Source organism: Gouania willdenowi, chromosome 18 (genome assembly GCF_900634775.1).
Source record: "Gouania willdenowi chromosome 18, fGouWil2.1, whole genome shotgun sequence".
Classification (NCBI taxonomy): Eukaryota; Metazoa; Chordata; class Actinopteri; order Blenniiformes; family Gobiesocidae; genus Gouania; species Gouania willdenowi.
This window is the reverse complement of record NC_041061.1, coordinates 3,975,019-3,987,780: the sequence shown is the minus strand read 5'-3', so window position 1 is coordinate 3,987,780 and position 12,762 is coordinate 3,975,019. Positions and strand designations below refer to the sequence as shown.

The 12,762-nt window shown below is 35.7% G+C and overlaps 1 protein-coding gene across 1 annotated transcript; it reads right to left on the bottom strand.

The window, feature by feature from the left end:
- Positions 1-12,430, bottom strand: LOC114480526 (E3 ubiquitin-protein ligase TRIM39-like). Its single transcript, XM_028474749.1, has 14 exons — positions 12,373-12,430; positions 9,532-9,735; positions 8,933-9,033; positions 8,769-8,847; positions 7,213-7,253; positions 7,066-7,132; positions 5,300-5,379; positions 5,136-5,228; positions 3,960-4,055; positions 3,786-3,889; positions 3,609-3,717; positions 2,244-2,382; positions 2,135-2,161; positions 1-792 (listed from the first exon to the last, which is right to left on the bottom strand). The coding sequence occupies exons 2-14, from the start codon at positions 9,728-9,730 to the stop codon at positions 260-262; spliced, it is 1,668 nt and encodes a 555-aa protein (XP_028330550.1). The 5' UTR covers positions 9,731-9,735; positions 12,373-12,430; the 3' UTR covers positions 1-259.
- Positions 12,431-12,762: the final 332 nt, after the last annotated feature.

Genomic DNA, 12,762 nt, shown 5'->3' with positions numbered 1-12,762 from the left:
TGAAGATGAAAAATAAATGTAATTAATTGTAATTGATCACTGTAATCTTAATTGAATTTCAATTGAACATGGGTAATTGAAAACGTAATTGGAACAAAAAATGTAATTGATCCCAACCCTGGCTAATGTTTAGTTAATGTTAAGTCTCTAAAGGTAATGTTTAACCTCTAAAGCTAATGTTTAGCCTCTAAAGCTAATGTTTAGCCTCTAAAGCTAACATTTAGCCTCTAAAGCTAACGTTTAGCCTCTAAGCTCTCTCTCACACAGCAGAGATAATCAAAGGCTTTGCATTATTTTTCTGTTTCAGATGAGGGCTGAAATACGGGAGCACGTAACCTCTGAATGAGCACTCCGTAAACGAGTGAATGTGACTCTGGTTCGTCACATCGTAGAAGGACACCAGGCCTTCCTCGTAGTCAATGAACACGCCCACTGTCCCCGGGTTGGCCCCGAGTCGCAGCCTGAGGGGCGGAGACGACATGGCGGCGTACTTGCTGCCTTCATAGTGCACGGTGACCCAGTAGCCGTTGTCTGGGTCCAGCCTGAGTTTCCCTTTGCGGGTCGCGTCCCGCCTAGCCACGCCCAGATCCCACCCGCTTTTATCGCCCACGTCCACCTGCCAGTACGCCTTCCCTCCTTTGATGACGTTAAGTCCGACGATGCTGGCGAACGTGTCGAATCTTTCGGCGACATCGGCAAGTTCTCGCTTCTCTCCGCCGTCGCTCACAGACTTTAAGTCATCGGAGATGACAAGATGTTGATGGGCGGAGTCCCGGTCCAGCTTCACATCCACTGCAAGGCAACAGCAAAGGTTAACACTCCCTAGGGATGGGCACCTTTCACATTTGAACCGATACTCGGTATCTGTGAATCGGTATCGGTACTCAACACAGGTGGACTGGGACAAAAATTCAGCCATGGCCTTTTGTTATATTATCATTATCAGTGACACCATGGAGAAGCTGGTATTAAGTCAGTGATTCTCAACATGTGGCTCTTTTTGTCTTAATTTGTATTATTATTCACCCAGAAAACCTTAAGAGGAGGAAACTTTTTAACTCATTTGTACCTTTTTCCTTTGGTCATTTTGCAACTTCCTTTATCTCATTTTTCAGACTTTAGCTCCTTTTGCCAATAAATATGATGTTTTTACTATTACTACGAAGCTCTTTTTGACACTTTTATCCAATTTTTGTCCTTTCTTGATTTCTTTTGGCCACTTTTAATCCAAATAAGTTATACATACCAATAAATAACACTTGCTTCCTTTTTGCTCTACATTTTGCCTCTTTTTCTTCCACATTTCTGCCCTCTTTCACAATAAATTGCCATATTTTGCTCATTCAAGATAAACTTTGCCATTAAATTCTTGACTAATATCTTAATGTTTTATTTATTCAGAGCCTAAAAAATATTGTTGAGTTTCATTAAATTGGAGAATTTGAGATATCGACAACTGAATTATTTGGTAATTTACACAATAATTCATGTTTTTGTCTGTTATTCTTACTTTCTCCTGCAGGCTGAGTTGGATGCTCTAAAGCAGAGGTGGGCTATGTCTATCACAGCGGGGGCCACAAAAGTATTTAAAATAATGACCAATCTGAGCATTAACACAAGCTTGAAAACACACATTTTGTGTGTTTTTAAATTCATTTTGTAGATTTTCTCGTCAATGTGGCAAATTATTGTTGTTTTTTTTGTGTGTTTTTCATGTCATTGTGTGTGTTTTCGTTATATTTTTTCTGTTCTTGTTGTCATTTTGTGCATTTGTGTGTGTCTTTGAAGTCCTTTTGTATATGTTGCTGTCATTTTGTGTGTTTTATGAATATTTTTTTGTATTGTTTTTTGTTGTCTTTTTTTTTTTGTTTTTTACATTTTGTGCATTTTCACTGTCGTTTTGTGTTTTTTGATGCTCTTCGTATAACTTCCAACTTCATGAATTACAATTTTGTTTTGACCAAGGGCCGCATGTGGCCCCCGGGCCGCCAGTTGCCTATGTCTGAAAACCCTGACTATGTTGTCCTTGTAGAGTTTTATGTTTCCTCAAAATAGTGAGAAAAGAATATTTACAAGTTGAATGGAAACATGTTTCTCAGAAGGATGAACGGTGATAAAGGGATACGAAACAAACCTGTAAATGCTGGGATCCTCTTGAGTTCTGTGGAAACATTGACGTATCATCGTTAATATAAAGCTGCTGCTGCTGCTGGTAAAAAAAGGATGACAGGTTAAAGTCTGACCCAGGGCACAGAGTCCTTCCAGTGAGCGCTGAATCTGTGACATCATGGAGGACGTGGTGGTTCTCAGAGAACCCAGCGACACGCACGTGTCCAACTTCACCTCCTCCCACTTTGTATCTGATGACCTCTGTGGAGAAATCTGACCAAGACATGACAATATCTCAGGAACTACATCCCATAGGAAACATACATTCAGAATGTATTAATACAGCTCCAGTTACTCTCTCAGAATAGACAAATGTATATTTTATGAAAAACTAATAATACATGATTTTTGAGACACAGAGACAAGCTGCAATGGCCTCGTGATGAATTTTCAATATCTGCGAGTGGTGAAATAACCCAAAGTTGGGTCCAAAATAAAAATGAAGAAGTCATATAAAGAAAAATAGTTTTATATCCCACAAAAAGAGTTATATTTATACTATAAATTAAAACAGAAATAAGATTTTTCTTACATTTCTACATGCAGTTATGGACCAATGAAAATAGGATATCAAGAGACTTTCACCCAAGATCCAATGCATATATACGACTAATCATTAGTGGTGTTTCCAGGTTTGAGAAGCTATTATGTCCACCAGATAGGACGTATAAAAGACCTGGTTGTATATTCTGAGAGAGTAGGTGGAGCTGTATTAATGTACATAATTTCAGTTTACTATGTGATGTAGTTCCTGAGATATTGGAAGCTGAAAATGGAAGAAAGCATGAAAATTGACACATACCCCCCTCACTAAATTGATCATATCTCATGCAATTTAAAATCTACAGTGTGTCCATTGATACAAATTTCAGAAGTTTTGAGACCAAAGTGCGTTAAAAAATTTGTTGAAATGACCCATATCAGTCTGAATGGATGCATACAGTATGTTTGGATATGAGGCAGTTATGTAAAATTACTCCCAATTACTGCTTAATTCCAATAAATAATTCTCACAAAAAGTTATAATTGTTCAATACTCCTCAAATTCCCCCAATTTGCAGTTTGACTTCTGATTGGCTTATTCAAAACCATGTCCCGCCCTTTTTTTCAAAACTAGCTGCTGATTGGATGAAATTTAGATGGAAATCAAACACATTGTTTGAGTTCAACTAAATCTAACAACACTACTTTAACCCTTGGGGTCAATTCGACCCCATTCAATGTTTATCATTCATAAACATAATAGTTTATTTCTCTTTTTTGCTTCATATTTCATGACTTTTCCTCATTGGATGAGTACAATCGATTAAGCATAAAAGTGTCTGACACAAAAACTCGGTCAACAATTTTCTGAAAATCCTTTTCTGGAGGCAAATATCTGTGGGGTCAGATTGACCCCAAGGGTGAAATGCGTTAAACATGTCATTTACTCAGCCAACCTGCAGAGTCGGGTGTTTGTTCAGCTCCTCGATGGTCATTTGGAGTCGTTTGATTTCTTCCTGCAGTTGTCCAATTATGTCGCGCGCCTCGTCTTTCACTCTCCGCCTCCTGAGAATAAACCATGTGTGTGACGCGTTACTGAGGAAGAGGAGGAGGAAGTGAAAACACAGACCAACCTTTCCTCCAGAGGCTTAACGGCTTTCTTCCAGGCGTCCTGCACGGCCTCCATCACCTCCGAGAAGACATTGTTGATCTCCATCAGCTCGTCATCCAGACGTCCCTGGAATGAGGGAGAAGTGTCGTAACTAGAGCCGTATACCTGTAGTGTGTCACTATCCACGGCTGCTCACCTTACAGGCTCGAGCTGAGAGCTTGATTTCACTCAGCTTTTGCTCTCTGACCTGGATGTTCTTCAGGGTTTCCACAGCCAGGCTGGCGTGCCTGGTCTACAGCAGGAAAAATCACAATGTAGAAAATAGGAAAGAGGATAAATCCTAACATATGTATGCACGGAACATTCTTTGTTCCGTCATAGCAGGGGTTATCAACCTTGAGCTCACGAGAAACTAAAGATTATTATTATTTTTTTTTTTTTAACAATTTGCCCAATATTTGTTTATTTGAACCCTTTTTCTGCAACTCCACCATATATATTTGTATATTTTTCGTAGTTGTCCTGTGTGTCTTGTTCATTTTTGTTTGTTTTAAATCCAAATAGTTCCAAGTTAATTTTTTTGTTCTCAGTTTGAGTATTTTATTTTTCCTGTTTGATTTCTGGCACTTATAAACTCTTTCCACCACATGTTGAACCATTATTGTCACTTTTAACCTCTTTTCACCATAATTCATGCTTATTTTTGCCAATTTAACCACATTCACGATGTGTAATGCCCATTATTTTCCAGGTCAAACTAATTGTCCCAATATTGACATTTTGAACGCTTTTGACCACTTTTTCTGTCTGTTTTTGACCACTCTAATTTGCAACTTTCAACCGATTTCTTAGGATTTTTTTGGATTAAAGCAAGGATTTACATGTTTATAATACACACACACACACATATATATACATATATATATATATATAAAATAAACTGAATAAAAGTGGATATTATTCAGATAAATAAATAAATGTGGTTATCACAGAACTTTATTTTGGGGGTTGTGGGCTGAAAAGGTTGAGAACTTCTGGAAAGTTCATCAAATTTTGACTTTTTTTTGTATTGTACATTTTCCTGTCATGTTTGGCGTTATTTTGTGTTCGTCTTTGTACTTTTTGGGTGTTCTTGTTATTACTCGTACATCTTTCTCTCATTCTGTGCGTTTTTGTTTTTTTTTGGAGCAAACTGAACTTTGTTTGAGGAGATCGCATTTATTGGTATCAGAAGTTATCGTTAAAAAAAACCGTAAATATCGGGCATATCCGAGTCAGAACCAACCAATCGTCTAGACACAGGACAGAGTGTAAAGGAAATACATGATAATAATGAGCATCTCACAAGTATTTTGATCTTAAAAGGTCGTACCTTATGTAGGTTTTTGTCTTTGTCCTTTTTCACGCTTGGACGGGGCTGAGTTACTTGATCTTGAAAGGTTGAGGACTCAATGACATGGTCCACCTAGATTTATAATCAGAAGGTAAGATACAACTTATCCTGAATCCAGAATCACACAAACTAATCCCCGTCACCTGCTGTTCAGGATGAGAGAATTCCAGCGCTCTGCAAGCCTTGCTGCTAGTTAGATAAATGCGCTCCGGAGTCTCAAAGGCTGTCGAGGAAGAAACACGACACAAGTGTGGTAAATTATTCGTCTCCTTTAAAGAATACATCTGTTTTTCACATTCCTTGGTTGTGTAAGTCGGTCCATTATTTGTTTACGAAGAAGAAGCCAAGGCATCTCTTTACCTTATATAGGCTAATACGCAAGCTTTATTGAAGAAGAATGCTGTACATACTTTAACTACAGCCAGCATTCTTGCAGTCTCTCTTTTTGCTCACTTGTGCCAAGAATCAAGGATGGAAAACAAGAAGGATCCTCAGATGATGCCAAAGGAGAAGATGCAACACAAGCTTTAAAACCTCTTAAGCCCTAACAGCTTTTCTCCAAAAATCCCATACCCACAACAAATAATGGCCGAAGAGATCTATGGGTCAATAATATTCTCTATCTCTCTAGTTTGTTATTATTATTAATGGTATTGGTCATTATTCTAAAAGCTGACATGGACGTTTACATTTTGACCTTTGGATCAGATACAATCCGCTGTTGCAGATCTTTTAACCTCTTCTACTCCAGCCTCTTTTCTCCAAAAATCACAAACCCATAACAAACAACCTTTTTCCAAGCTTCTACATGACCTACATGGCTATTATTTTTTATTACAGATTGAAGTAGGACCCTTAATGGTTACAGATGATCTGAAATTATGGAAATGTATGATACTGGGTGACAATAAACCATGTTTTAAATACAGAAATCTGTAGTCCGCAATTTACATCAAATATAAAGTCAATTCTCATTAGGGAAGGCTGAAAAAGCTGAAATGATTGAACTAATGTATGAAGTTTGGAAACAAGTGTGTAACTGTAATATGCCAGTCGAATTGATTCCAATCATTGTTAGTCTTATGTTTGACCACTAGGTGATGCCATTTGGCTTGAAATAAACACGTCCATGTTTATTCCAGTTTCTGCTGTACCAGGTGTAAGGCTATTTTTGGTTCCACTCTTAGACACCGTTACTCATTTGTTTAGTTCAGCAATGCTTTGACCAATCAGAATGCTTGACACACACCGTTACAAAGCTCAGAGCCTGTAGAAATTGGTGATATCAAACACTATGGGACCGGGCTTTAGCCCTGGCCAATCAGAGCTGGACAAAGGAGGGACCATTTCACGCACGAGCGCTCATTGGGTGGATTTCTCAGACTTAGATGTGTTTGGTTGTGTGTAATATCTAGTAATTGGTAAAAACTGCAACAACAAAAAACAGGTAAAACGGATTAAAATTCTATTTCAAAATTGTTTTGAAATATCATTATTTTTCAAATACACATCACATACAATAAATATCAAATAACTGTATCCTATACTTTCTCAAATATAAATACAGTGCAGTATAAAAATATCTAAGGTGGCACCCTTTGTGCACTAATCCTGGCTATTCTGTATTTGTAAAACACTTTAATGAACATGATCAAAAAGTAATTATAGAAAAAGAAATGTACCTGGGGTCGCCGGACATTTGTGATATCAAAATGGGGTCACGACCCGAAAACGGTTGGAAACCTCTGGGTTATTGTGAAGAAGAAAAAAAATACTAGTATAGTTTCCGGGGCGAAAAAAAAAAAAAAAAAGTGTTCATGACTTTCAGTAGGGACCCAACAAAATGGTTAGTACCCAGGACCCTAAATGTGGTGCTTACGGCCCTGTGTGTTCCTGTTGTGTTGCGTACCTGACCAGCCAACGTCTGTTCCTGTCTTTTCTGCAGGGCTCGTTTCAGGGTCGGCTGTGGAGGAAAACTGTCACACACAGGAAGAGAATATTCCGTTTGTTAGCGTCTAAAAGCAATGACTCAATAAGTCTTGGAGTCGGGTTCCACCTCTGAGTTGTCCACCTCGTTCCTCGTCTGAGTTTCAACGTCTGTGAAAGAAAGACAAATCTGATGTCAAAAGCTAGTTTTCCTACAAACATTCAGTCAGCAGAGACGCTCCGATCAGTCGGATGTTGGGAACAGATCGCGATCAGGCGTTAAAACCGATCGATTCAAGTACGTTACCATGACGTGATAAGTGTCCGAACAGTTGTAGGAATAATGGAAAAAATCCCAATCTCATGTTTCAATAAAAAAAATATGTCTTTAATATCAGAGTTTGTTCAGGTTTACGTATATTGATAGTAGTGCATTCATCTAGTTGAATAATTAAAAATAATTTGACGTAGCTTGGTTTGTTGTAATTCATTAGATAAAACGTAACTTTTTTAAAACACGTTTATTTTTGTTGAACTGAAATGTTAAAGGGCGGGACACAGTTGTTAACAAACACCATTTTTTGTTTTGTTTTCGCGCTGTAATAGAAAAAAAAGTGGTTAATATTTTCAGATTACTATTTAGTAAACAATGTTATTTAATGAGAAATAATAGGACAGTTATTCGTTTTTTCAACATTTTTCCACCTTATTGCTAATGTTAAGCTATTGCTAGATTAATGCTATTACTTGGCTAATGCTAAATTAGAATCTATAGTATATATACTGTATTAATGCTAATGCTATCATTAGGGTAATGCTAATATTAGCCTAACATTATTGCTATTGCTAACATTAGGCTAATGCAAAAGCTTGATAATGCTAATGCTAGGCAAATGCTAATGCTAGATTAATTTTAATGCTAGATTATTCCTAATGCTATTGTTAGGTTAATGTTGATGTCCGGCTAATGCTATAGCTAGCCGAATGCTAATACTAGTTTAATGCTAATGCTAGGTGGGTGCTAATGCTAGGTTAATACTAATATTAGATGAATGTTATTGCTATTTCTAAAGCTAGGCTAATGCTAAAGCTAGATAATGCTAGACCAATGCTAATGCTATTGTTAGGCTAATGCTAATGCTAGGTTAATTCTATAGCCAGGGAAATACTAATGCTAGGTTAAGGCTGATATTAGGCTAATGCTATTGGTAATGATAAAGCTAGCTAATGCTAATGAAAGGTTATTGACAATGTTAGCTAATGCTAGATTAATGATAATGCTATTGTTAGGTTAATGCAAATATTAGGTTAATGCAAATATTAGGTTAATGCTAGGTTAATGCAAATATTAGGTTAATGCTAGGTTAATGCAAATATTAGGTTAATGCTAATGCTAGATTAATGCTAATGTTATTGTTAGGTACATGCTAATGCTGGGTTATGGTGATATTAGGTTAATGCTAATATTAGGCTAATGCTATTGCTAATGCTAGGCCAATGTTAATGCTAAGCTAATACTAAGCTAATGCAGTGCAACGCTGGCCTGTACCTGCATCCTTACTTGCATTTTCTTCAAGAAAAGTGAATATTCTAGTTATTATGTGATTGGTGATCAATGATCAGCTGTAAAAACCCTGATTGGAGCTGCTTTAGTATCAAGAAATAAAAATAAAAGATTGTACTTACATGCTTTCATTAGCTCCAATACTGCGGCCTGATTGGCTGAGGAAATCTCCATTTTCTTGATTGGAGTAACAGCCAAACCCTGTCAGGAAGTCAATAACGTGTGTAGATATTTATATTGTGGAGCAGCTTTAGTTCACACTGACAGAGGTTTGCTCGTGTTCTACCTTGTGTTCTGCAGCAGGAGGAAGTTCTTTCAGTGGAGTTCTCCGTCGATGCTGCTCATTCGCCGACATAAAGTTTGACGTTTGTGCCCGAGGAACGAAATCTGTTGGAAATTGTTTGAAGAAAGACCAATATAACTGCGCTTGGTTTCTGCTAGCGCCGCAACATGCTAAGCTAACTAACCATATGGTACTGGACACTGGTATGGAAAACAAAAATATACAAAGTGACAACAACAAAAACAAAACAATTTTAAAAATGAAAACTAAAGCACACAAAATCCAAGAATTACACAAAACGTAAACAAAAACACACAAAATGACAACAAAAACAAAACAATTTTAAAAATGAAAACTAAAGCACACAAAATCCAAGAATTACACAAAACGTAAACAAAACACACAAAATGACAACAAAAACAAAACAATTTTAAAAATGAAAACTAAAGCACACAAAATCCAAGAATTACACAAAACGTAAACAAAAACACACAAAATGACAACAACAAGAGAAAACTATTTAAAAAATACACAAAATGAAAACTAAAACCCACTTAACGAAAGAAATACACAAAACGAAACAAGACGCACACAAAACTGACCCGGTGTGATGAATGTTTCCAGGAAGGAAGGAGGTTCTACTTTGATCCTCGGTCCCATGTAGGTGAATGAAAGGAAGTGTTGGTCAAACTGGGGGATTTGTTGTCCTTGTGGGGTACAGCCCTTCTTCCCCTGATGGACCCTCAGTCCATGGTAAGTGGTGACTTTACTCCACCCGCAGTGACACATCTGCAGACTCATGATAGCTGGAGAACACACACACACACACACACACACACACACACACACACACACACACACACACACACACACACACACACACACACACACACACACACACACACACACACACACACACACACACACACACACACACACACACACACAGATATGTAACATCCTGAAATGTAACGTGTTATTAAAAAAATGTAATAAAACCCAAAGTGTAACTACTGGTCATAAAAAAATCCCAAACTGACTCCAATAACACACACAACATGACAGAAAATATGCAAAAAAAGAAAAGAACAAAAATTAACTAAATATTAACAAAAACACAGAGAATAAAAAAAAACACAAAGCAACAACTAAAATACACGGAATGACAGAAAACTATGCAAAACGAGAACAAAAACGCACAAAACGTAAAAAGATTACTGCAAAAATACACAAACAACAAAAACACACCAACTGAGAGCAAAACAGTGTAAGTTAAAACAACTAAAATACACAGAATGACAGAAAAACACTCAAAACGACAACAAAAATGACAAAAACACACAAAGGGACAGCAAAAAAACACAAGATGACTACAAAAATACCACATACATACACAAAACAACAACAAAACACACAAAATCACTAAAATAAAACAGAATGACATAAACATATACAAAACAACAAAAATGCAAAAAAAAAGATCAAAAACTCAAAAATGACATTAAAATACATAAAAGGACAAAACAAACAAAACATGATTGAAAAAATACCAGATAAACACAAAACGATGACGGAAACACACAAAATCACTCAATACTCAAAGAAACAAAAATATATAAAACGACAACATAAAAGCAAAAAACATCAAAAACACAAAAATGACTAAAAAAAAACTTACAAAAAGACATCAACAGACCATGTGCATACACAAAAAGACAACAATATCAAAAACACAAAAATGACAAAATGACAACAAAAAAAACGCAAGATGACGTCAAAAAATACTGGCTACAGACACATACATAATAGATACCAAAACAAGCAACTTAAATACATAGAATGACAGAAATCTTTACAAAACGAAGACAAAAATGCACAAAACATTAAAAGCAATACTGCAAAAATGCACAAACAACAAAAATAAACCAAGCGAGAGAAAAACAGTGTAAGTTAAAACAACTAAAATACACAGAATGACAGAAAAACACACAAAACGACAACAAAAATTCAAAAATGACATACAAATACACTAAAGGACAACAAAAAAAACACAAGATTACTACAACAATACCAGATACGTACACAAAACAACAACGAAACACACACAATCACTCAATACTCAAGGCAACAACTAAAATAAAACAGAAGAACATAAATATACAAAACAACAAAAATGGAAAAAAAAAAAAAAAAAAAAAACGACATCAAAAACCCAAAAATGACATTAAAATACAAAAAAGGACAAAACAAACAAAACATGATTGAAAAAATACCAGATACAAACACAAAATCATTCAATACTCAAAGAAACAACAAAAATAAGCAGAAAGACAGCAAAAATATATAAAACGACAACATAAACGCAAAAAACATCAAAAACACAAAAATGACTAAAAAAAAACTTACAAAAAGACATCAACAGACCATGTGCATACACAAAAAGACAACAATATCAAAAACACAAAAATGACAAAATGACAACAAAAAAAACGCAAGATGACGACAAAAAATACTGGCTACAGAAACATACAAAATAGATACCAAAACAAGCAACTTAAATACATAGAATGACAGAAATCTTTACAAAACGAAGACAAAAATGCACAAAACATTAAAAGCAATACTGCAAAAATGCACAAACAACAAAAATAAACCAAGCGAGAGAAAAACGGTGTAAGTTAAAACAACTAAAATACACAGAATGACAGAAAAACACACAAAACGACAACAAAAATGCAAAAATGACATACAAATACACTAAAGGACAACAAAAAAAACACAAGATTACTACAACAATACCAGATACGTACACAAAACAACAACGAAACACACACAATCACTCAATACTCAAGGCAACAACTAAAATAAAACAGAAGAACATAAATATATACAAAACAACAAAAATGGAAAAAAAAAAAAAAAAAAAAAAAAAAAAAACGACATCAAAAACCCAAAAATGACATTAAAATACAAAAAAGGACAAAACAAACAAAACATGATTGAAAAAATACCAGATACAAACACAAAATCATTCAATACTCAAAGAAACAACAAAAATAAGCAGAAAGACAGCAAAAATATATAAAACGACAACATAAACGCAAAAAACATCAAAAACACAAAAATGCAAGATGACCACAAAAAATACCGGCTACATACACATACAAAATAGATACAAAAACAAGCAACTTAAATACACTAAATGCTTTCAGAAACACAAAAAAGCCTTTTTTTCTTTCTCTGAGTTAGTGTTAGTTATGTAATGGCTTCTGTGTGTCTTTCCCATTGGTTCACACAAACACTCTAAAGGTTTGTCCAGAATGGATCATAAATAATGAAACTTTTCTGCTTCAGTTTCAGCTGAACTTCATTCAAAACCAGTTAAAGACAAACATGAATACATTAAGGATAAAAGTGCATGTTTTGGAGTGAAATGAGCTCACCAGAGAAGTAGGACTGCTGCTACTGTTAGGACGTTTCCTGCTCCCACAAAGGTTTCACTTTCATTTCTGAAAAAACAATCCCTACCAGGCTGTTTCCACACCCAGTGTTTACAGTAGAGCAGACTACAGTAACTGGGCCTTACACAACCACGCCTCAGCGTGTTTTCTATGAGGACTCCATTATAAAGTTACACAATAAACACTTTAGCAACAAACCACGTTTAAAAAAACGTACGTGAATTTTCTCGTGTTACTTTTAATCAGATTTACAGCAACATTTGAGAAGTTTGTGATGTTCGTTCCATCAATGAGCTTTTATTTTGGTACTTCCGGTGAATTGGCATATTAGGTAAATATTTAGTTTCACCCGTAACATTTAGATTTAACATT